Source organism: Hyperolius riggenbachi, chromosome 11, assembly GCF_040937935.1.
Source record: "Hyperolius riggenbachi isolate aHypRig1 chromosome 11, aHypRig1.pri, whole genome shotgun sequence".
NCBI lineage: Eukaryota > Metazoa > Chordata > Amphibia > Anura > Hyperoliidae > Hyperolius > Hyperolius riggenbachi.
This window is the reverse complement of record NC_090656.1, coordinates 208,458,147-208,480,608: the sequence shown is the minus strand read 5'-3', so window position 1 is coordinate 208,480,608 and position 22,462 is coordinate 208,458,147. Positions and strand designations below refer to the sequence as shown.

At 48.3% G+C, this 22,462-nt stretch overlaps 1 protein-coding gene across 5 annotated transcripts in view; it reads right to left on the bottom strand.

Annotated features, from left to right (window-relative positions):
- The window catches only part of ABCC8 (ATP binding cassette subfamily C member 8), a 241,379-nt gene that overhangs the window by 112,431 nt on the left and 106,486 nt on the right, over nt 1-22,462 (bottom strand). For all 5 annotated transcript variants that reach the window (XM_068260341.1, XM_068260342.1, XM_068260344.1 and 2 more), the window contains one exon: nt 16,268-16,423. In XM_068260341.1, coding sequence (XP_068116442.1) covers nt 16,268-16,423 — 156 coding nt within the window. The remainder of the gene's footprint in view (nt 1-16,267; nt 16,424-22,462) is intronic.

Genomic DNA, 22,462 nt, shown 5'->3' with positions numbered 1-22,462 from the left:
CGAATTGGCCCAAAATAGCTTCCAACACTTGTTTTGAGGGTGAATGATGCAAGAAACATCTTTTTTTCCAAGTAACAACAGCAAGTGATTATGTGGGGATGTTCCTTTAAAAAAAAATGTGGAAAGAGAAGTTGTGTCCTTAATTTGGTTCAGTAGTGTAGTGTTACTGTATATACTTGTTCTTCTTCTTCTTTATCTTTCTTAATCTTCTTCTAGATCTTCTTCTTCTTCTTCTTCTTCTTCTTCATCATCTTCTTCTTCTTCTTCATCTTCATCTTCTTCATCTTCTTCTTCATCTTCTTCTTCTTCTTCTTCATCTTCTTCTTCTTCTTCATCTTCTTCATCTTCTTCATCTTCATCTTCTTCATCTTCATCTTCTTCATCTTCATCTTCTTCTTCATCTTCTTCATCTTCTTCATCTTCTTCATCTTCTTCTTCTTCTTCTTCATCTTCTTCTTCTTCTTCTTCATCTTCTTCATCTTCTTCTTCTTCTTCTTCATCTTCTTCATCATCTTCTTCTTCTTCTTCATCTTCATCTTCTTCATCTTCTTCTTCATCTTCTTCATCTTCTTCTTCATCTTCTTCTTCTTCATCTTCTTCTTCTTCATCTTCTTCTTCTTCTTCTTCATCTTCTTCATCATCTTCTTCTTCTTCTTCATCTTCATCTTCTTCATCTTCTTCTTCATCTTCTTCTTCTTCATCTTCTTCTTCTTCTTCATCTTCATCTTCTTCATCTTCATCTTCTTCTTCTTCATCTTCTTCTTCATCTTCTTCTTCATCTTCTCCTTCTCCTTCTTTTTCAATATCGTCTTCTTCTTCTTCTTCACGTATTTCTCTTTTCAAATTTTTTTTTAAAGAAATGCAGCTATTTTTGAGCGTAACAAATAGCTGGTGGGCGCACGCATGTTGGAAGCGCCATTGTATGTGCTCCCTGGCAGTGGAAACACAAAGACAGCAGGAGGTAAATTCAGCAGCAGGAGGAGGAGGATGAGTGTGTGGCAGCAGGCAGTCAATGAGGCAGGCAGCTCGCCGTGACATAATAGCCCTGGTACCTAGCGGTGATACCAGGGCTGTAAATAAACACAACAGGAGGTCCCAGACAGCGGTCGTGCAGCCCACATTGTGTCCAATACACAACTGGGACAACACAGTTTTCAACCCGGGCACCTCAGAAAAATTAAACCTTTTTTTTTTTTTATTGGTTTTTTTTGGTTTTGGTTTTACAACCAATATAGCTATTGTTTTGACGTAATAGCTGGTGGCAGAGTGGCAGCAGAAGGTAATTCTGTGTACCCTGGCAGTGGGAAACACAGACAGACAGCAGCAGCAGGAGGAATGGAGGAGCAGTGTGAGCAGCTATTGTTGTGACGTAATAGCTGGTGGCAGAGTGGCAGCAGACGGTAATTCTGTGTACCCTGGCAGTGGGAAACACAGACAGACAGCAGCAGCAGGAGGAATGGAGGAGCAGTGTGAGTGTGGCAGCAGGTAGGCAGCGTGACATAATAGCCCTGGTACCTAGCGGTGATACCAGGGCTGTAAATAAACACAACAGGAGGTCCCAGACAGCGGTCGTGCAGCCCACATTGTGTCCAATACACAACTGGGACAACACAGTTTTCAACCCGGGCACCTCAGAAAAATTAAACCTTTTTTTTTTTTTATTGGTTTTTTTTGGTTTTGGTTTTACAACCAATATAGCTATTGTTTTGACGTAATAGCTGGTGGCAGAGTGGCAGCAGAAGGTAATTCTGTGTACCCTGGCAGTGGGAAACACAGACAGACAGCAGCAGCAGGAGGAATGGAGGAGCAGTGTGAGCAGCTATTGTTGTGACGTAATAGCTGGTGGCAGAGTGGCAGCAGACGGTAATTCTGTGTACCCTGGCAGTGGGAAACACAGACAGACAGCAGCAGCAGGAGGAATGGAGGAGCAGTGTGAGTGTGGCAGCAGGTAGGCAGCGTGACATAATAGCCCTGGTACCTAGCGGTGATACCAGGGCTGTAAATAAACACAACAGGAGGTCCCAGACAGCGGTCGTGCAGCCCACATTGTGTCCAATACACAACTGGGACAACACAGTTTTCAACCCGGGCACCTCAGAAAAATTAAACCTTTTTTTTTTTTTATTGGTTTTTTTTGGTTTTGGTTTTACAACCAATATAGCTATTGTTTTGACGTAATAGCTGGTGGCAGAGTGGCAGCAGAAGGTAATTCTGTGTACCCTGGCAGTGGGAAACACAGACAGACAGCAGCAGCAGGAGGAATGGAGGAGCAGTGTGAGCAGCTATTGTTGTGACGTAATAGCTGGTGGCAGAGTGGCAGCAGACGGTAATTCTGTGTACCCTGGCAGTGGGAAACACAGACAGACAGCAGCAGCAGGAGGAATGGAGGAGCAGTGTGAGTGTGGCAGCAGGTAGGCAGCGTGACATAATAGCCCTGGTACCTAGCGGTGATACCAGGGCTGTAAATAAACACAACAGGAGGTCCCAGACAGCGGTCGTGCAGCCCACATTGTGTCCAATACACAACTGGGACAACACAGTTTTCAACCCGGGCACCTCAGAAAAATTAAACCTTTTTTTTTTTTTATTGGTTTTTTTTGGTTTTGGTTTTACAACCAATATAGCTATTGTTTTGACGTAATAGCTGGTGGCAGAGTGGCAGCAGAAGGTAATTCTGTGTACCCTGGCAGTGGGAAACACAGACAGACAGCAGAAGGGCAGTACACAGCAGCAGCCCACTGTAGGTGTGAAATGTGTGGCTGCAGGCGACGTAATAGTCAAAGTGAACCAGGCTGGCTTAGTGAGCAGGAGCCAGGAGGTGGTAAAGGGTGGTAAGGCACATTAACGATGGTACTAAGTTCCGGCAGCCAGTTCATGTCCCCCTCTCGCCGACAACAGGGGCCAGGAACTCGCCTTCCACCCACGCCTGGTTCATCTTGAGAAACGTCAGTCTGTCCACAGACTTGTGAGACAGACGTGAGCGTTTCTCGGTGACCACGCCACCAGCTGCACTGAAGCAGCGCTCGGACAGCACGCTGGAAGGGGGGCAGGACAGCACTTCCAGGGCGTACTGCGCCAGCTCGCTCCAGATCTCCATGCGCTTGACCCAATACTCCATGGGATCAACAGGGGCATCGCTGTCAAGCCCGCTGTAGGACCCCATGTAGTCAGCCACCATGCGGGTCAGGCGCTGGCTGTGACCGGAGGAGGATGCTGCTGCATGCATCTCCTCTCTAGTCACTGCTGCCGGAGCCTCTACAGTCCTGTAGAGCTCGTGGCTGAGAGACAGCAGGTCTGTGGGGCGCTTGCTGCTGCTGGATGCAGGCACCTGCTGCTGCCTCTGTGCTGGCTGCTGGACAGTGGGGGTGGAAGGCTGGGGGAAGGCTTCCTCCAAGCGCTCAACAAGGGCCTGCTGCAAGCTCCTTATTTGTTGCGCTGGGTCTCCTCCTGCAGGCGGCAGGAACTGGCTCAACTTCCCCTTGAGGCGTGGGTCCAACATCATGCTGATCCAGATGTCCTCCCTCTGCTTCATCTGGATCACCCTGGGGTCCCTGCGCAGGCACGTCAGCATGTGCGCTGCCATTGGGAAGAGGCGGGCCACGTCTGCTGGCACATCGACGTCAGTGCTGTCCTCCTCATCCTCCTCCTCTGCTGCCTCATCCTCTCTCCACCCCCGCACCAACTCAGCTGCACTGCGCTGATCCCCCTCATCAGCAGCCAGGTCAGGGACCTCCACCAAGTCCTCCTCCTCCTCCCCCTCAGAGGTGGACTGTGCAGCTGCTTGCCGCTCCTGCTGGTCCAAGGCTGCCGCTCCCTGTGCCAGCAAAGCATCGAGTGCCCTGTTCAGCAGAGAAACCAGGGGCACCCACTCGCAGACCATAGCATGGTCCCTGCTCACCATGTTTGTGGCCTGCAGGAAGGGAGCCAGCACTAAGCACACCTGCTGCATGTGCCTCCAGTCATCATCGGGGACGATGGACGGGATGTTGCTGGTCTTGTCCCTTCTCTGAGCTGCGGAAACAGTGGCCAGGGCAAGGTAGTGGTTGACAGCGTGCTTCTGTTCAACCAGACGCTCCAACATCGCCAGGGTGGAGTTCCAGCGAGTCGGAACGTCAATGATCAGCCGATGGCGTGGCAGATCCAGCTCCTTTTGCACGTCTTCCAGGCTCGCACAGGCTGCAGCCGAGCGCCGGAAGTGACGCACAACGTTCCTTGCCGTTTCCAGCAGCTCGTCCATCCCCTGGTAGGTGCGCAGGAACTTCTGCACCACCAGGTTCAGCACGTGGGCAAGACAGGGGATGTGGGTCAGGTTTCCCCTGTCTATGGCAGCAACCAGATTGGCCCCATTGTCGGACACCACCTCTCCGACTCTGAGGCCTCTGGGGGTCAGCCAAATCCGCTCCTGCTCCTGGAGTTTGGCCAACACGTGGGCTGCCGTCAGCTTGGTCTTGCCAAGGCTGACCAAGTGCAGCAGCGCTTGGCAGTGGCGGGCCTTCACACTGCTGCTGAGGCGGGGGGTTTGGCCAGGTGTGGCGGAGGATGGCAGAGGATCGGAGGAACCCGCTGCAGTTCCCCTGACCCTGCGGGGTGGCACCACCCACTGTGTTGCTGCTGCTGCTGTGCCCGCTGCTGCTCTCCCATCCTCACCCCCTTCCACCAAGCTGACCCAGTGGACAGTGAAGGACAGGTAGCGGCCTGTCCCGAAGCGGCTGCTCCAGGAGTCCATGGTGACGTGGACCCTTTCACCAACCGCGTGCTCCAGCCCTCGCTCCACATTGGCCATCACAAAGCGGTGCAGTGCAGGAATGGCCTTGCGGGCGAAGAAGTGTCTGCTGGGGAGCTGCCAGTCTGGGGCTGCACAAGCAAGCAGCGCCCGCATGTCGCTCCCCTCCTGCACGAGCGTGTACGGCAGGAGTTGGGAGCACATGGCCCGTGCCAGCAAGCCGTTCAGCTGCCGCACGCGACGGCTGCTGGGAGGCAGAGCCCTAACCACCCCCTGGAAGGACTCGCTCAAAAGGCTCTGGCGTGCCTTTTTGCTGGCACGGGAATCAGCAGACGGAGCAGAGGAGGCCACTGAGGACTGGCTGCCAGAACAGGCCTCAGTGTCGGCGGCAGGAGTTGCAGAGGGGGGAGGAGCAGGGCGTTTCCGCACTCCTGCTGGTGCTGCTGGAGGAGCAGGAGGGCGGGTGGCTGCTGTTGCTGCTGCTGCTGCTGAAGGCTGTGCAGTGATGGGATTGGTGCCACTGCCAGCACCAGATGCCTTCAGCCTCTGGAACTCCTCATGCTGGTGGAAGTGTTTCGCAGAAAGGTGGTTGATCAGCGAGCTGGTGCTGAACTTCAAGGGGTCTGCACCTCTGCTCAACTTCCGCTGACAGTGGTTGCAAGTGGCGTACTTGCTGTACACTGTGGGCATGGTGAAAAACCGCCAGATTGGTGACAAAAACATCCCCCTACGGCATGGAAGCGCTGCTGCCTGTTTCCCTGTGGTGGTTGGGGGGGGGGGGGGGGTCTTGGGTGCGGCTGGTGGTGGTACTGGCTGATGCTGCTGCTGCTGCTGCTGAGCCTGAGACACCAGCAGGCTGTGGGACGCTGCCAATGCTTGCAATGATGCGCCTCCTTGCAAGGCCCACAACCGCATCCTCCTCCTCCTCCTCAGAGCTGCTGAGGACGACATCCTCTGGATGTGTTGGCACCCAGTCTCTGTCTGTCACCGGGTCATCATCATCATGCCCCTCCTGAAACATGTCCTGCTCTGATGATGACCCCCCAAACTCCTCTGCTGATGCATGGATGGGACGCTTGACTGTCGCCACAGTCTTGCTGTCCAATCCCTCCTCCCCCAAAGTGCCCATCAGCATCTCCTCCTCCAAATCGCCAACAACAGCATTCAATTGACTCATCATGCCTGGGGTCAAAAGAGTGCTGAGTGACAGGTCGGCGACTGACGGTGAACTGGCCTCCTCCCCAGGCCCTGCTGGGCGGCTGCTGCGAACAGGGGTGGTGGTGGTGAGGGTGGAGGCCTCGGATGCAGAGCTGATGGCGGGCTGCTCATCCTCCGTCATGAGTTGCACCACAGTGTCTGCATCCTTTTCCTCAATGGGACGTTTCCGACCCGGCTGGAGGAAAATGGGAGCAGGTGCTACACGCTGCTGCTGCTGTGTCTCTGCAGCGTGAGTTGCAGATGCTCCTCCTGGGCGGCGCCCAAGGCGTCCACGGCCAGTGGCTATGGGAGGAATGTTAGCCACTGACGCTGCTGCTGCTGCTGCGGAACTGTGCATGGTGGCGCGCCCGCGGCCGCGGCTTGCCACAATGCTGCTCCCTCTCTTCCTGATTCCCTTGCTGCCCTTCCCCTTGCCCAAACCGCGCTGGCTGCCACTTCCAGACATCTTCAATGTTTTGGGCGTATAGACAAAAGTTTTGTAAAAGGGCGGGTGAAAAGTGGGGTACTTTAATGGAGTGGGTTGGTTGGTGAGGTGACTGAGTGAGTGTCCCCTAGTACAGTAAGTAAGTATTAACAGTCAGGAAGTACAACTAGCAGTTACAATAATCAGTAGTAGTAATCACAAGTAAATTTAGTGTGTGTACACTCAGACAGTGAGTGCACGCACGCAGGAGCTAGTAGCCTATGGACACAGTGACTGAGTGTCCTAGACTCCTAGTACGGTAAGAGTAAGTAAGTAGTAACAGTAAGTAGAACTAACTAATAACAATAATCAATCAGCGATCAGAAGGAAATGGAGTGTGGGTGGTGTGTGTGTACACTCAGACAGTGAGTGCACGCACGCAGGAGCTAGTAGCCTATGGACACAGTGACTGAGTGTCCTAGACTCCTAGTACAGTAAGAGTAAGTAAGTAGTAACAGTAAGTAGAACTAACTAATAACAATAATCAATCAGCGATCAGAAGGAAATGGAGTGTGGGTGGTGTGTGTACACTCAGACAGTGAGTGCACGCACGCAGGAGCTAGTAGCCTATGGACACAGTGACTGGGTGTCCTAGACTCCTAGTACAGTAAGAGTAAGTAAGTAGTAACAGTAAGTAGTAGAACTAACTAATAACAATAATCAATCAGCGATCAGAAGGAAATGGAGTGTGGGTGGTGTGTGTACACTCAGACAGTGAGTGCACGCACGCAGGAGCTAGTAGCCTATGGACACAGTGACTGAGTGTCCTAGACTCCTAGTACAGTAAGTAGTAACAGTAAGTAGTAGAACTAACTAATAACAATAATCAATCAGCGATCAGAAGGAAATGGAGTGTGGGTGGTGTGTGTACACTCAGACAGTGAGTGCACGCACGCAGGAGCTAGTAGCCTATGGACACAGTGACTGAGTGTCCTAGACTCCTAGTACAGTAAGTAGTAACAGTAAGTAGTAGAACTAACTAATAACAATAATCAATCAGCGATCAGAAGGAAATGGAGTGTGGGTGGTGTGTGTACACTCAGACAGTGAGTGCACGCACGCAGGAGCTAGTAGCCTATGGACACAGTGACTGAGTGTCCTAGACTCCTAGTACAGTAAGAGTAAGTAAGTAGTAACAGTAAGTAGAACTAACTAATAACAATAATCAATCAGCGATCAGAAGGAAATGGAGTGTGGGTGGTGTGTGTACACTCAGACAGTGAGTGCACGCACGCAGGAGCTAGTAGCCTATGGACACAGTGACTGGGTGTCCTAGACTCCTAGTACAGTAAGAGTAAGTAAGTAGTAACAGTAAGTAGTAGAACTAACTAATAACAATAATCAATCAGCGATCAGAAGGAAATGGAGTGTGGGTGGTGTGTGTACACTCAGACAGTGAGTGCACGCACGCAGGAGCTAGTAGCCTATGGACACAGTGACTGAGTGTCCTAGACTCCTAGTACAGTAAGTAGTAACAGTAAGTAGTAGAACTAACTAATAACAATAATCAATCAGCGATCAGAAGGAAATGGAGTGTGGGTGGTGTGTGTACACTCAGACAGTGAGTGCACGCACGCAGGAGCTAGTAGCCTATGGACACAGTGACTGAGTGTCCTAGACTCCTAGTACAGTAAGAGTAAGTAAGTAGTAACAGTAAGTAGAACTAACTAATAACAATAATCAATCAGCGATCAGAAGGAAATGGAGTGTGGGTGGTGTGTGTACACTCAGACAGTGAGTGCACGCACGCAGGAGCTAGTAGCCTATGGACACAGTGACTGGGTGTCCTAGACTCCTAGTACAGTAAGAGTAAGTAAGTAGTAACAGTAAGTAGTAGAACTAACTAATAACAATAATCAATCAGCGATCAGAAGGAAATGGAGTGTGGGTGGTGTGTGTACACTCAGACAGTGAGTGCACGCACGCAGGAGCTAGTAGCCTATGGACACAGTGACTGAGTGTCCTAGACTCCTAGTACAGTAAGTAGTAACAGTAAGTAGTAGAACTAACTAATAACAATAATCAATCAGCGATCAGAAGGAAATGGAGTGTGGGTGGTGTGTGTACACTCAGACAGTGAGTGCACGCACGCAGGAGCTAGTAGCCTATGGACACAGTGACTGAGTGTCCTAGACTCCTAGTACAGTAAGAGTAAGTAAGTAGTAACAGTAAGTAGAACTAACTAATAACAATAATCAATCAGCGATCAGAAGGAAATGGAGTGTGGGTGTGTGTACACTCAGACAGTGAGTGCACGCACGCAGGAGCTAGTAGCCTATGAACACAGTGACTGAGTGTCCTAGACTCCTAGTACAGTAAGAGTAAGTAGTAACAGTAAGTAGAACTAACTAATTACAATAATCAATCAGCGATCAGAAGGAAATAGAGTGTGTGTTGTGTGTGTACACTCAGACAGTGAGTGCGCACACGCAGGAGCTAGTAGCCTATATGAACAGTGACAGTGAGTGTCCCTACGGGTACAGTAAGAGTAAGTAGTAAGTAAGTACAACTAACAATAATCAATCAGTAATCAGAAGGAAATAGAGTGTGTGTACACACAGACAGTGAGTGAGTGCACACACGCAGGAGCTAGCTAGTAGCCTATAAACAGTGACAGTCAGTGAGTGTCCTACTCCTAGTACAGTATAACTACAATACTATTAGTAAAGGACAGCAGAAATACTGGTATAGATGATGAGAGAAATAAACAGAGGACAGCTGCCCACAGAGGCAAGGCCCCCCTGAGGCCTAAACCTGTAAGCTTGCAGCAGCTGCCTGTCTCTAATGTAACACACAAGCTACTAACTAAAATACAATGTCTATCTAAATAACAACAATACAGGTGTATATGGCAGGTGTAGGTGAGCAAAAACGCTAGGTAAATGAACACAATAGAGCACTTGCTAAGCCAAAGCACAAAGGAGCAGATCTCTCTCTGTACAAGTCTCAGGCAAGCATGGAAAACCCGAACATGGCGGCCGCTATTTATAGGGTAGGGGCTGGCCAGGGTCCCCCTCTGTGATTGGCTGCCGTCAGAGGGCCTGGGAGCCCTCTGATTGGCTCTAAGCACATCAATCTGGGCTATGACGCTATTCGAGCTCGGTACCGAGCTCGAATAGCGCCGGTTTGCTCGAATAGCTCGAATAGTGAATGGGCTATTCGAGTGTTCTCGAATAGCCCATTCGAATAGCTACAGCTATTCGGAGCTCGAATACCGAGCTCGAATAGCTGAAAAAGAGCTCGAATATTCGAGCTACTCGAATATTCGAGCTCTGCTGAGCACCACTAATGGTGAGTCCCTCAAGTTCCAGATAAGGACAGATGAGGTCCCCTGGAATAACTCCCCTTACACAGGTCTGCTCAAGGGATGGGGAGTCCCTCAAGTTCCAGATACGGACAGATGAGGTCCCTGGGAGTATCTCCCCTTACACAGGTCTGCCCCAGGGCTGCGGAGTCCCTCATGTTCCAGGTACGGACAGATGAGGTCCCTGGGAATATCTCCCCTTACACAGGTCTGCCCCAGGGAAGGGGAGTCCCTCAAGTTCCAGATACGGACAGATGAGGTCCCTGGGAATATCTCCCCTTACACAGGTCTGCCCCAGGGAGGGGGAGTCCCTCAAGTTCCAGATACGGACAGATGAGGTCCCTGGTAATATCTCCCCTTACACAGGTCTGCTCAAGGGATGGGGAGTCCCTCAAGTTCCAGATACGGACAGATGAGGTCCCCTGGAATAACTCCCCTTACACAGGTCCGCTCCAGGGATGGGGAGTCCCTCAAGATCCAGATACAGGCAAATGAGGTCCCTGGGAGTATCTCCCCTTACACAGGTCTGCCCCAGGGCTGCGGAGTCCGTCATGTTCTAGGTACGGACAGATGAGGTCCCTGGGAATATCTCCCCTTACACAGGTCTGCCCCAGGGAAGGGGAGTCCCTCAAGTTCCAGATACGGACAGATGAGGTCCCTGGGAATATCTCCCCTTACACAGGTCTGCCCCAGGGAGGGGGAGTCCCTCAAGTTCCAGATACGGACAGATGAGGTCCCTGGTAATATCTCCCCTTACACAGGTCTGCCCCAGGGATGGAGAAACCCTCAAGTTTCAGAAACGGGCAGATGAGGTCCCTGGGCTTGTCTCCCCTTACACAGGTCTGCCCCAGGGATGGGGAGTCTCTCAAAATCCAGATATGGGCAGATGAGGTCCCTGGGCTTATCTCCCCTTACACAGAAGGAAACAACAACATCTTGTGTTTACTACATATTACTAAGGAGGTTCATTTAGATTCTGCAGATTTGAAATTCGATCAAATCAGCATTTCCGATCAGAAATTGGGGGGGGGGGGGGGACACCTCTGGATAATAATGTGGCTTACCCCGTCCTCCTCACCAGAGGGGATCAAGCGCTGGGACTCCTGAAGATCTGCTTGTTGGGGGCCGACGCAGTATCAGCTTCCACTTGGGCACCAGCAGAAATAGCCGAGCATGATTGGGTCCCCTCTACTGTGCAGGCACAAGCCATCTGTGCTTGCGCAGTAGAGTGGTAGAGTGGATTAGACCAGGCTCGGATATTTCCTACGAAGCCCGAGTGGGAAGCCTGCGCAAGGATCCCGGTGTAAATATTATAGTGTCTGTTTCTCCAGGGGAGCCAGCGCTGGAACGGGGCCGCAGAGGAGGGGGGGGGGGGGGGAGCCTGATTAGGATTCAGAGGCTCCCCCCCCCCCCCAAGGTATTTGATTATAATTTTAATTAAACTCCCAATTGTCCTTTATAGCGGATCCGAGATGAAAAACTAACTATAACAAGTAACTTGTCTATATATCTTATTTAAAGTTTGCAAACAGCTTCAATAGAATTTGATTATTTCTTCCTGTGATACAATGAGGGCAGCCATGTTGTTTGTAAACATTACACACAGGCAAGCTTATCTGCATCTTCAGCACTCAGCCTGTGAAAAAAACCTAATCCCCCCTTCTCCCCTCTGCCTCTGAAATCTCTGGCTAGCAATACCTCCCCCTTCTCCTGCCCAGACTGAGCTCCCATGAGCCCATGCTACTGTCTGAAAATGCCAAGGCTCTCTGAAAAGCTGTGGGCGAGGCTTGTTTAGTTTATAGGGAATAAGAGTATTAAAACAAAAACAAAAAAGTATTTGGCTTGAGGAATGCCCTATAAACAATAGGAAAGGAACACAATTATGCAATGAGTAAAAGTTAATTTCGGATCCACTTTAAGCGAGCAACTGTGGTTTCCCATGATGCATCATTCCTGAATATGCAAATCATCTCTTTAGGCCCTTGAAAGCAAGGCTGGAAATCCAGAGCCGCTGGTGTATAGTGAGAAATACATTTTACAGAGCCACACCAACCCAACATGCATACATACATACGGTACATACAGTCTCTTTCAAACTTATTGATCCTGATCAGTGCATGGTATGGCTCTATGGGACAGGGCTTGGACCCAGGGGCGGCCCTACCATGAAGCAGACTAAATCACGTGATTCACAGCAGCAGACTGTAGGGGGCAGCACCAACTCTACACTCAGCTGATCTTTTTCAGTCTCTCCCTCTGCTCTGCTGCTTCTGCCTGACTCACAGAGCTTGCCTGCTGTGAGTGCTGGCATGCTACATAATTAAATATGCACTGCTTCCTGTTTGCCCCGCCTCCACTTCCCTGATGTGCAGGTAAGCTGCAGTTTATGCTGTGCATGTATGAGTGAAGAAAGCATGGTGTGTGTGTGTATGTGTGTGTGAGCGCGTGCTGCACATCCAGAACCCGCTAGTGAAGACTGTAGCTCAGGGGCGTAGCAATAGGGGGTGCAGGGGTAGCGACCGCATCGGGGCCCTTGGGCCAGAGGGGCCCCGAAGGTCCCTCCCTCAACTACAGTATTAGCTCTCTGTTGGTCCTGTGCTCATAATAATCACTTCTGTAGATACATTGAATAGTGGTAATCACTAACAAACTGTCCCCCATCCCCTTGTTGCATCTCTGACACTGTAGTTGCCATTGGCAGGTTTTGGTGTGCCGTATCAATTGTCATGTATACAGTGCTTGGGGGGCCCCATGTAAAACTTGCATCGGGGCCCACAGCTCCTTAGCTACGCCACTGCTGTAGCTGATAAACTTTACTGTCTGCATGTTGGATAGATGTGGCTCTGTAAGATTTATTAGCTATAGGTTTCACTATAAACCAGCGGTTCACACAGTCATCTTTCTCATGCAATGAATATCCCGTCACTGCGCTGTACACCTCATACAATGTACAAGTCAATACTATGGATGGCTGTCTGGCTGAACAACGCTTGCCAATAACATTATTCCATTTATCTCCAGCAGCACAGTAATCCACGCTCTCCATGCCGGATAATTGGTATTCTCTGCAGTAATGAGATGTATGCGGAGGGGGAGGGGGGGCTGTAATGTATATCTGCCCCATAAATCTGCACATTCTCCGGTTACATGTCGCTCCGCAATGCCTGTGCGTCACGCGGGAGGGACAATCACCAGATGGCAGTAGAAGTCATCGCACGCCTTGCAGACAGTAATGTGAGACGCAGCGGAATCATCGTGAATTATAGCAAAGACCACTGCAGATATACACATGCGGGCTATAGGAATTCTGCAAGGAAAGTGCTCCATTCATTTATAGTGAGCCTAAAGCCTGATCCTGCCTGATGAGATACATCTGTATCTATAGTACAAATCCTACGCTTTCCTGGAATCCAATATGCTTATTTTGGTTCTAATGGTTAAACATCTAAGTGTGTAGATTAGACTCATTCACTGGCATCAAGTGAGGTGAACACGTGGAATACAGCGTAGGAGATTTGGCCGCTGCGGTGGCCATAGGCGGTAATAGGAATTACGACTATAGCTGCGCTCAGTGAGTAACTTCAGCGCCGTCAACAGACAAAACTCAAATTACTTTTAAAACACTGTAATTTGGCTGCCAGCAACAGCTGGAAGCCGAATGACATAATCCCCCACTATCCACTTGGACCTAGAGGGGGGATAATAATTAGTGCCGCCAGGACTTGTGCAGGAGCAGGGTAAGCCATATATCGGCTGTATCCTGCACACAAGTCTCCCGGCAGCTACTTCGTACGTACGCCATGTGAGGACCTGTTGAATGTTTCTCCACACTACTTGCCTGTTGTCAGGAGTGCTTCTAATAATTGCACTTACACTTTATGCAGGACCAGTTTAAGCCACATGGGGGCACTGGAGCAAAAGTAACTTGGGCCCCCCTCCCATGAAAGTCAGCTCCCGGGGCCCCGTGCTTTTGGACCTCCCAGGTGGCCTACTCCGATGTGTACAAGTTAAATCGCTGCCCGGAGACTTGGGCGCAGGATAAAGCCGATATACAGCTGCTCCTGCACAAGTCCCGGCCACGCTAATTACTATTCCCCCTTCAAGTCACTGTGGATGGTGAAGAATGATGTAATTCGGCTTCCAGCTATTGCTGGCGGCCTAATTACAGTGTTTTAAAAGTAATTCAGTGTCGAAGTTACTCACTGTGCGACGCTGTGAGCCACTGTGCCCCCAACCGCCACCCTGCTGTTAAGTAAGTGCTTTTAAAAATAAAGAAAGCCTTGAAAAATCAGCCTAGTCCAAAATCTGTCAGAGCTGTTGTTTGTTTCTATCTACTGTAAGTGAGAGTAATATGGGTAAAAAGTCATTTCTAGTGCGTTTTACTCTTGAACAAACATACATCTTTACTCTGTGTACACACATAAAAGACCAGGATCAGTACTATATATAGACGGTATAATATATATATATATATATATATATATATATATATATATATATATATATATATATATATATATATATATATATAATATAAACTTCACAGTCACTCTTAATGTCTGTTCCAGTAGCCGTGTTCATGCTTTGGCTTTACCCAGAACAAGACAATCCACCTTGATAGAGAGGAATAAGATCTATTGATCCCTTCCTGACAGATTGGCCTCTGATCCGAGGAACGCACAGTCAGGCAGATAACGAGGCCCTGTGTGCAGGTCAGAGGAGTCAGACATTGTTATTCTAAGCTGATCTCATCACTCTGAGTCAAATGTCTGCATCCCAGCTAACAAGCTGTATCCCTGAGAGAACTTCCCATCATTCCACCTGTCTGTTACAATAAGCCACCTGACACAGATAAGCACAGATACACAATATTATTCCACCAGGTGCAGTGTGTTCCAATAAACCACTTGGCACAGATAAGGCCAGATACACAATATTATTCCACCAGTGGCACTGTGTTCCAATAATCCACCTGGCACAGATAAGGCCAGATACACAATACTATTTCACAGGGTACACGGAATAACAATTTCCTGACTTGGAAGGAATACAGGAGAAGAATAGCTGCTGCTTCTAAGATTAATCCGGAGCTATTAAAGCGGACCTGAACTCTTGCACAGCACACAATGAAAAGTCTCGATTCCACATACTGAAGAAATTCACATCTCTGTGTTCTGTGTTTGTTTGGACAGATCAAGCTGTCTAATTAGTTTTTAACCTTAGGAAGAGAACAGTGCTGGACACCAGTTTCTAGGAAATAATTTATTGCAGCTCTAAGAAGAACATTACAAAATACAGGGTATGAAGGATCGGCCTGACTGCCGTTTCATAGGGTTCTCCCAGCTTCTTCAGAGACCAAAATAAAATAGAACCCTAATTTGGCCTCTAAAGAAGCGGAGAGAACCCTGTGAAATGGCTGTCAGTCTGATCCTTCCCTCCCTGTGTGCTGTACATAATGTTTTACTAAGAGCTGCTATAAATGATTTCTTGGATGTTGGTGTCCAGTGTTGTTCTCTTCCCGAGACTGGATCTGATTGTTCCAGCCGAGGAGCAAAGTTTGGTGGACGTTTATGGTTCTGTGAGTGTGGATGCAGGTCAGCATTGAGTACCGTCTATCTGCTTCTCTTCTATCTACTAATTTGTTTTTATCAGCAGCTGTGAATAGACTGATGAGTCCCTGAGTGTTACCAAGTGCATAGGGCCAAGCTTGGAAACGCAGGTTTTTGGCAAGTTCAAGCGCTTTGGAAAACTCTGAGACCTTCAGTGGGGGCATTGTTAAATATGCTTGATTTTAAATTTCTTCATGGAATTCTTCATTGTGCAATATTTTAAGCTTTTAAAGTCAATAAACTTTAATGGTAACAGGAAATTCAAGCCCCCATCAGCTAACCTTAACCGCCACCTACCAAAGCCCCCCACCCCATGCCATTTTTCAGCATGCAATATTTATATATTTATTGCATGCTGTGGGTGCCCAAATTATCCCTCTATGCAGGTATTTCAATGAGCACCTATGTCGGCACCTGAAAATTGCATTGTGGTGGGGGTATGGTTAACAGTTAGCCGTGGGTGTTGGGTAGTTAAGGTTTGGCTTGGGGAGGGTGGTTAAGGTTAAGCATAGGGGTGGTTAAGGTCAGGTGTGGGAGGTGGGTGGTAGAGGTTAGGTGTGGGGGTGGTTATTTAGGTTAGGCATGGGGGGGTGTTAGGGCTAGGTGTGTAAGGTGGGTGGTAGAGGTTAGGTGTGGGGGTTAAGGTTAGGCATGGGGGGGTGGTTAGGGCTAGGTGTGGGAGGTGGGTGGTTTTTCCATAGAGATTATCAAGCTGTGGCTAATCTTTTAGAACAGAGAGGAAGTTCTGAGTTTAGTTCCACTTTAATAAGAGGGGCATTGTATAATTGTGTGCTGCAGTGACTGGTAAGAACTCAACTTCCATTGTGCCGACTATGAAAAAGTCATGTGAGCCAAGTGAAATCTGGTTAGTGTAGGCCACCTTTCTCTCTCTGCAGCTTGCCTCACTGCTTGGACTGCCCCCAATCAGCTTGCCCAGAGTCTTTACCCACCTGAACCGGCATGGCCCAGAGGTTGGGGCACAGGAAGAAGAACCACATCAGCTGGTTGGTGTCAATAGCCACCAGATTGCAGATCTGGCCAGATGTCATCTCGCCCATCGACATGTTAGATGTTGACAGATGCATAATCTTATTGTAGATCTTCGTCTGTAGGGTCAGAGGAGAGCAAACAATTATTGATGAAGTAGGTGACGATGTTAAACTTGATGAACGATCTCTGGAGATATCTGACTTCACCTACTACCGTATTTACATAGCGCTATATGATGCAGATATTATTATGCCACATCATATTACAGCTGCCAAGCATTTCAGTAAGGCATCAGAAATACCACAACTCAAAGGCAGGGATGTAGTGAACATCAAATTTTCGGTTTGTGAACGTGAATGCAAATTTACAGCAAATGTTTGCGAACCATCTGTTCATGGCAGGGTCCATAGATTTAAATGGCAGGCAAATGGCCGCCGACTTTAATGGTTAATAGGAAAGCCCACTTATGTGCTAGAAACACCAAATAAGCATTGTATGTCAAGGAGAACAAGAGGGAAAAAAACGTTTTTCAAAAATACCTTGTAGTTTTTGAGAAAATCAATTTTAAAGTTCTCGTTCCGAGTGTGGGAAATGTTTCAACAGCTGATGACTTTAGCGGTTAATAGCAAAGCCCCCTTAAGTGCTAGAAACACCAAATAGGCAGGGTATGTGAAGGAGGACAATGGTTACAAGAAGAAAACAATTTAAAAAAAAGACCTTATGGTTTTTGAGAAAATCGATTTTAAAGTTCTTGTTCTGATTGTGGGAAATGTTTCAACGGCTGAAGACTTTAGCTGAAATGAGGAGATTTTTTTTTTTCAAAAAGACCTTATAATTTTTGAGAAAATCAATGTTAAAGTTAGAGGAAAAATGCAGTAACGTTACTGTGGTAAAACATACTGTTGTATACTATATATATATATATATATATATATATATATATATATGTGTGTGTGTGTGTGTGTGTGTGTGTGTGTGTGTGTGTTCAGAGTGTGGGAAATATATAAAAAAAATGATGTGGGGTCCCCCCTCCCGGGCCTCTTTAACCCCTTGTCCCCCATGCAGGCTAGGATAGAATGCGGAGGCCCAGCCATGGGGGACTTCGCATCCTGAGCTATAAGAGCCTGCATGGTCCATGGCATGGGAGGAGCTCTGGAAGATAGGGACAGTCAAGCCTTCCCATCTCCCCCAGAGCCCTTGACCAATCCATGGAAGAGGGGCTCTTCCCTACCTCGGGTGACCCAGGAGGAGGTGGGGCCGTTGACGTTGGAACCATCCAGCAGTATTATAAGCTCTTTTTATTTACCGGTAATTTATAGTACAGCATACATAGCGACGTTTCGGAAGATGTCTCCTTTCTCAAGCCATGCTGCACACTGGAAGTGGAAAAAGTGCTTTAATATTCTTAATTAACCATAATTAAGAGCGCATGAGAGAGTCATCAGACGCTTCACCGCTGGCTCCCACTTTCCTTCCTGCCCCCTCCCCCCCCACACACCTGTCACCCCACCAATGCTGGCACCTAGTGCACCCACGGGTGTACTAGGTGCCAGCATGGGTGGGTATAATAGGTGTGGGCAGGTGGGGAGGACAGCGGGAGCCGGCGGAGTAGTTGAAAAACAGCACCATGGCTTACATGTTAATCTCAGTGCTGTTGCAATCAGCAAAATGGCCGCGATCCGATTTTTTTGTAGCAGATTGCAGCTAGTGGTGGAGGAGCCTAACTGTCAACATACCGATCTAGACTTGATCCGCAGGGCGACAGTGCTGAGCATGAGCTCATACAGATGCACCCCTCGGTTACAGCTGAGGGAAGTGTATTGTTGCTATGGTGTGGGAAGGTGGGACAACAGTGCAAACAATGGTGCCTACACACCTGTTATTGATGTCGCCCATGGGGGATCAGGACTCGATCCCCTTGGGTGACATCGCTGGGCCGGGGGGCACAGATGCGTGTCAGTTGTGTAGCTGATGACATGTTGAGTTGCTTTGTGGGGGGGCAATGGTGGGACGACGGAGAGCGCGTGCATGATGTCATACAGCAGGCGTGAACAACAGAATCGGCTGTCACTGGGGGTCGCAGGTCGGGAGCCGCTGTACACATGCCTGAATATTGGCTGAGGCGGTCATTATCAGAGTCAGGGGTGCGTATGAGGTTCAAGACACCTTAAATCGGCCACCTTGACCAAATTCAGTGCATTGAGCTTTATGCTAGGCAAAGAGAACCTGTCGCTATACATCAGGTTATCAGAAGATGACAATAATCATTCATTAGGTAAAGCAGGTGTTTTAGCTGACCAAAGTAAATATCATATCTGGGGGTAGCTTTAAAAACAATACAAATCACAGGCAGAGCAGATGGAGTCTATATTGTGCCTCAGTGACATTACAGGTGCACTTCATGAGATAAGGGGAGATAAGAACCCTGTTCGTGTTTGAGATAAAGGGAGATAAGGAGTCTGTTTGTGTGTAATAGGGAGTTTATGGAAACATAAGTACGTGTTCTGTGACAGATTCACTCTAATGCCTGTAAGATGCACTAGGCTTTCCTCAGCACACATAATTGGTATAGGAAGGGAGCTTCCTGGTGTGATGGACCATCTGCCTTATAGCGAAACAGCAAAGACTGGACTGTATTAGTCTGTAGGCCTGTATTAAGCAGTATTAGGCAGCATTATGCTGGTATTTGGCTGTATCAGACTGGTATTAAGCAGTATTGGACAGTATTAGCCAGCATTAGGATATTTATAAGACTGCACAACAAACATAATTATACTCTACGGAAATATTTACTCTGAGACTTTCATGCACGTGAGGTTTATTAGAGACCAGAGACTTTTTTCCTCAAAAACCGAGCTGTGATTACTGTGACTGGCTCGCTGTGATCACAGGTTCAGGAGCCAATGAAATCAGCTCCTGACCAACATACAGAGCTCATTTGTCTGTTAGACAGCTGAGCGAGCAGCCTGCAGCCGGGAGTAGTTGAAATCTACGCCCTGGCAGGAATAACAGGCCATAAACAGGGCGGAGATTTCAACTAACTGCATCCGGAAGCAGTTAACATCTGCAGGACCATCTGACTTCCTATTCAGCAACTCTTACTATATTATGGCAAAGGCAGTAAACTTTTGCCATTTAATAGCATTTGTGATGTATTTTTATTATCATTATTATTATTATTATGTATACAGCACTGACATCTGCTGCTGAACTTAACAGATTATACATTCATGTTACAGTCCCTCACAATTGAATTCCTACTGTGTTATTAGACTAATGTCTCAACTACAGTCTTGGTCCAGTATTGGGTAACCAATTTTTTTTTTTTTTTTTTTTTTATCTTGTGTGTGTGTGTGTGTGGGGGGGGGGGGGGGGGAGTGGTTGGAAACTGGAGTTGCCCACATGTAGGGATGACAATGCTTAGGAGAGCTCATGGAGAAGCATGTGATCAGTTTGAACAACTGATGGATTTTTAAGGCTCTGATTTGCTGTGATGACTTCCTGGTTTAACAGATAATTGTGACCAGCAAATCAGAGCCTTACAAATGTATCATCTGATCAAACTGATCACATGCTTCTCCATGAGTTCTCCTAAGCATTGCCAACCCTACCCACATGAATCAGACACAAACACGGGTAGTACATACACAAACTCTATGCAGGTAGCGCCCAGGCCCAGAATCAAACCTAGGAGCCTAAGTGCTGTCCACTAGGCCACCATTCTGTCCACTGTTCTCCAACTTTAGTAAATCAATCTAAGCCTGTCCAGCAGTTACAGCAGGGCTCTTCATCTCCAGTGCTCAGGGACCACAGCCCAGCCAGTGTTTAGGATGTACTGAGAAATGGATAAATGTGTTCTACTTGATGAACCTCGCCTTTCCCGATTCAGTCCCATCAATTGATTTGAGCTGTGCCAAAGGTGTTTGAGGACCTCGGCCCTCGGGGACTGGAGGTGGACAGCCCTGAGTTAGAGGAAATGACACAGCTGACAGCCAGAACCTTATCAGAGTCCTCCACAATCTCGGAATCCCATGCATCTCTGGAAAATGCCTTTGTACTATTTTTACTCCCTGGCTGGTTGGTTGCAGCCAAAAAATGCGCAGTTATCGCTGTCCTGACCGCAGGTCACGTTACAAAGAGAGGTAGATCTGATGGCTGTCAGCACAGAGAACGAGGCGTCACATGTGGACAGCCTCGGCCTGACAATACATCATGTCAATGCGTGTGTCCTGTGCAGAACACGCTGTGACCGGGACCCTGTGTCCTCGTATGGATCCAGTTTATCAGTACTGGAGAGATTTATGGAGACTGGAGGTCAAGTGTCAGGATGGCTTATTGGAATTACATGCGTAAAACCTCAGCCTGTTATATATCATACAAACAGCTGCTTTAAATGTCATCTCAAATGACTTTTTTTTTTTGTACATTTCAACGGGGCTACAGAAAGGTGTAGCTCATAAATAAATTCCATTTCTAGCCATCCTGACACTGACACTGTGGTACTACCAGCTATGACAGCTTTCCATGATGCCTCTGGACAGAGGGCACACCTGTTATGGGTAGCAGGGATCACAGTGGTAACACTTGTTGAATGACCCCAGATAAAAGGACCTCCAGGTCATATGGGTCACTATGGGGAGAAGAGTGTGAATAGGTTATTCTCTGTATATATAAGGGCCCTTAAGGGCTTATTTCCACTGGGAGCTGAAGCCATTTCTGATTCAGCCAGGGCTCCCATTCTGCTGCAAAGACGCAGCCAGAATCGCTAGCTGTGCCATACGGATCCATCTGAAAATGGCGCCTGCGAATAATGGCGCACGGTGTTGCCGCTAATCCTTTTGCCGCTTATCGCTATTTAACGTTAAAGCCTTGTTGTTATTTAACGTTAAAGCCTTATTGTTATTTTGCATTAAAGCCTTATCGTTATTTAGTGTAAACACACAGAACCCTCTCTGTACCTATCCCTAACCCCTAAACCCTCCCTGGTGGTGCCTAACCCTTATCACCCCCCTGGTGGTTCCTAACCCTAAGACCCCCCTGTGGTGCCTAACCCAAAGACCCCCCCTGGTGGTGCCTAACCCTAAGAGCCCCTGGTGGTGCCTAACTCTAAGACCCCCCTGGTGGTGCCTAACCCTAAGACCCCCCTGATGGTGCCTAACCCTAAGAGGCCCTGGTGGTGCCTAACTCTAAGACCCCCCTGGTGGTGCCTAACCCTAAGACCCCCCCAGTAGGTGCCTAACCCTAAGACCCCCCTGGTGGTGCCTAATCCTATCCACCCCCCTGGTGGTGCCTAACCCTAAGACCCCTGTGGTGGTGCCTAACCCTAAATCCCCCATGATGGTGCCTAACCCTAAGACACCCCAGTGGTGCCTAACCCTAACCTTGACAGTGTTACATTAAATCCATTCACCGTTTTGCAGTTAAATAACGTCTGCAGTTTGGCTTATGTAGGGGGCTATTGATAAATAACGTTACTGTGGGCAATAACGTCTGCTGTTTGAGAAATGAACGGCACTATTGATAAATAACGTTACTGTGTGCCACTATTGATAAATAACGTTAGTGTGTGCCACTATTGATAAATAACGTTAGTGTGTGCCGTTTTTCTTCTTTTTTCCCTGTGCGCCATTATTATGCAGTACTAACGATAAATAGCGATAAGCATATCTTTTTAATGTGGCGCCATTCGTATGCATAGACGCTGTGCGCCATTATTCACTGATCCGGTGCCATACATGGCTAAGAGCAAGTTCACACGGGCTTCTGCTGAGCTTCTGCTCAGCGTCTCGTTCAAAAGCTGTGTTTTTTTACTTTTTCAAGACTGCCAGCATTTAACAGCTAAGCTGTTATTGGCTTTTGAAGGCTTTGAGGCTCTATTCACACCTGCGTTTTCAAAACGACGGCAATTTTTGCTGGCATTTTGCAGGAGTGATTTTTTTCCGAGTGCGGCGATTTTGTGGCGATCGCGTTTAGCGCTTCTATAGCACAGAAACGGGATTGCAGGGAAATCGCCTGAAAATGGTGCAGGCTACGCGTTTGGCGTTTTTGCCCATTTTTGGCGCTAATCGCCGCAAATCGCCCAAGTAAGAACGGGCCCATAGGGTTTCATTCTGCTAGCGCTTCTAAAAAGCGCTAGCGTTTGAGCTTTTTGCCAA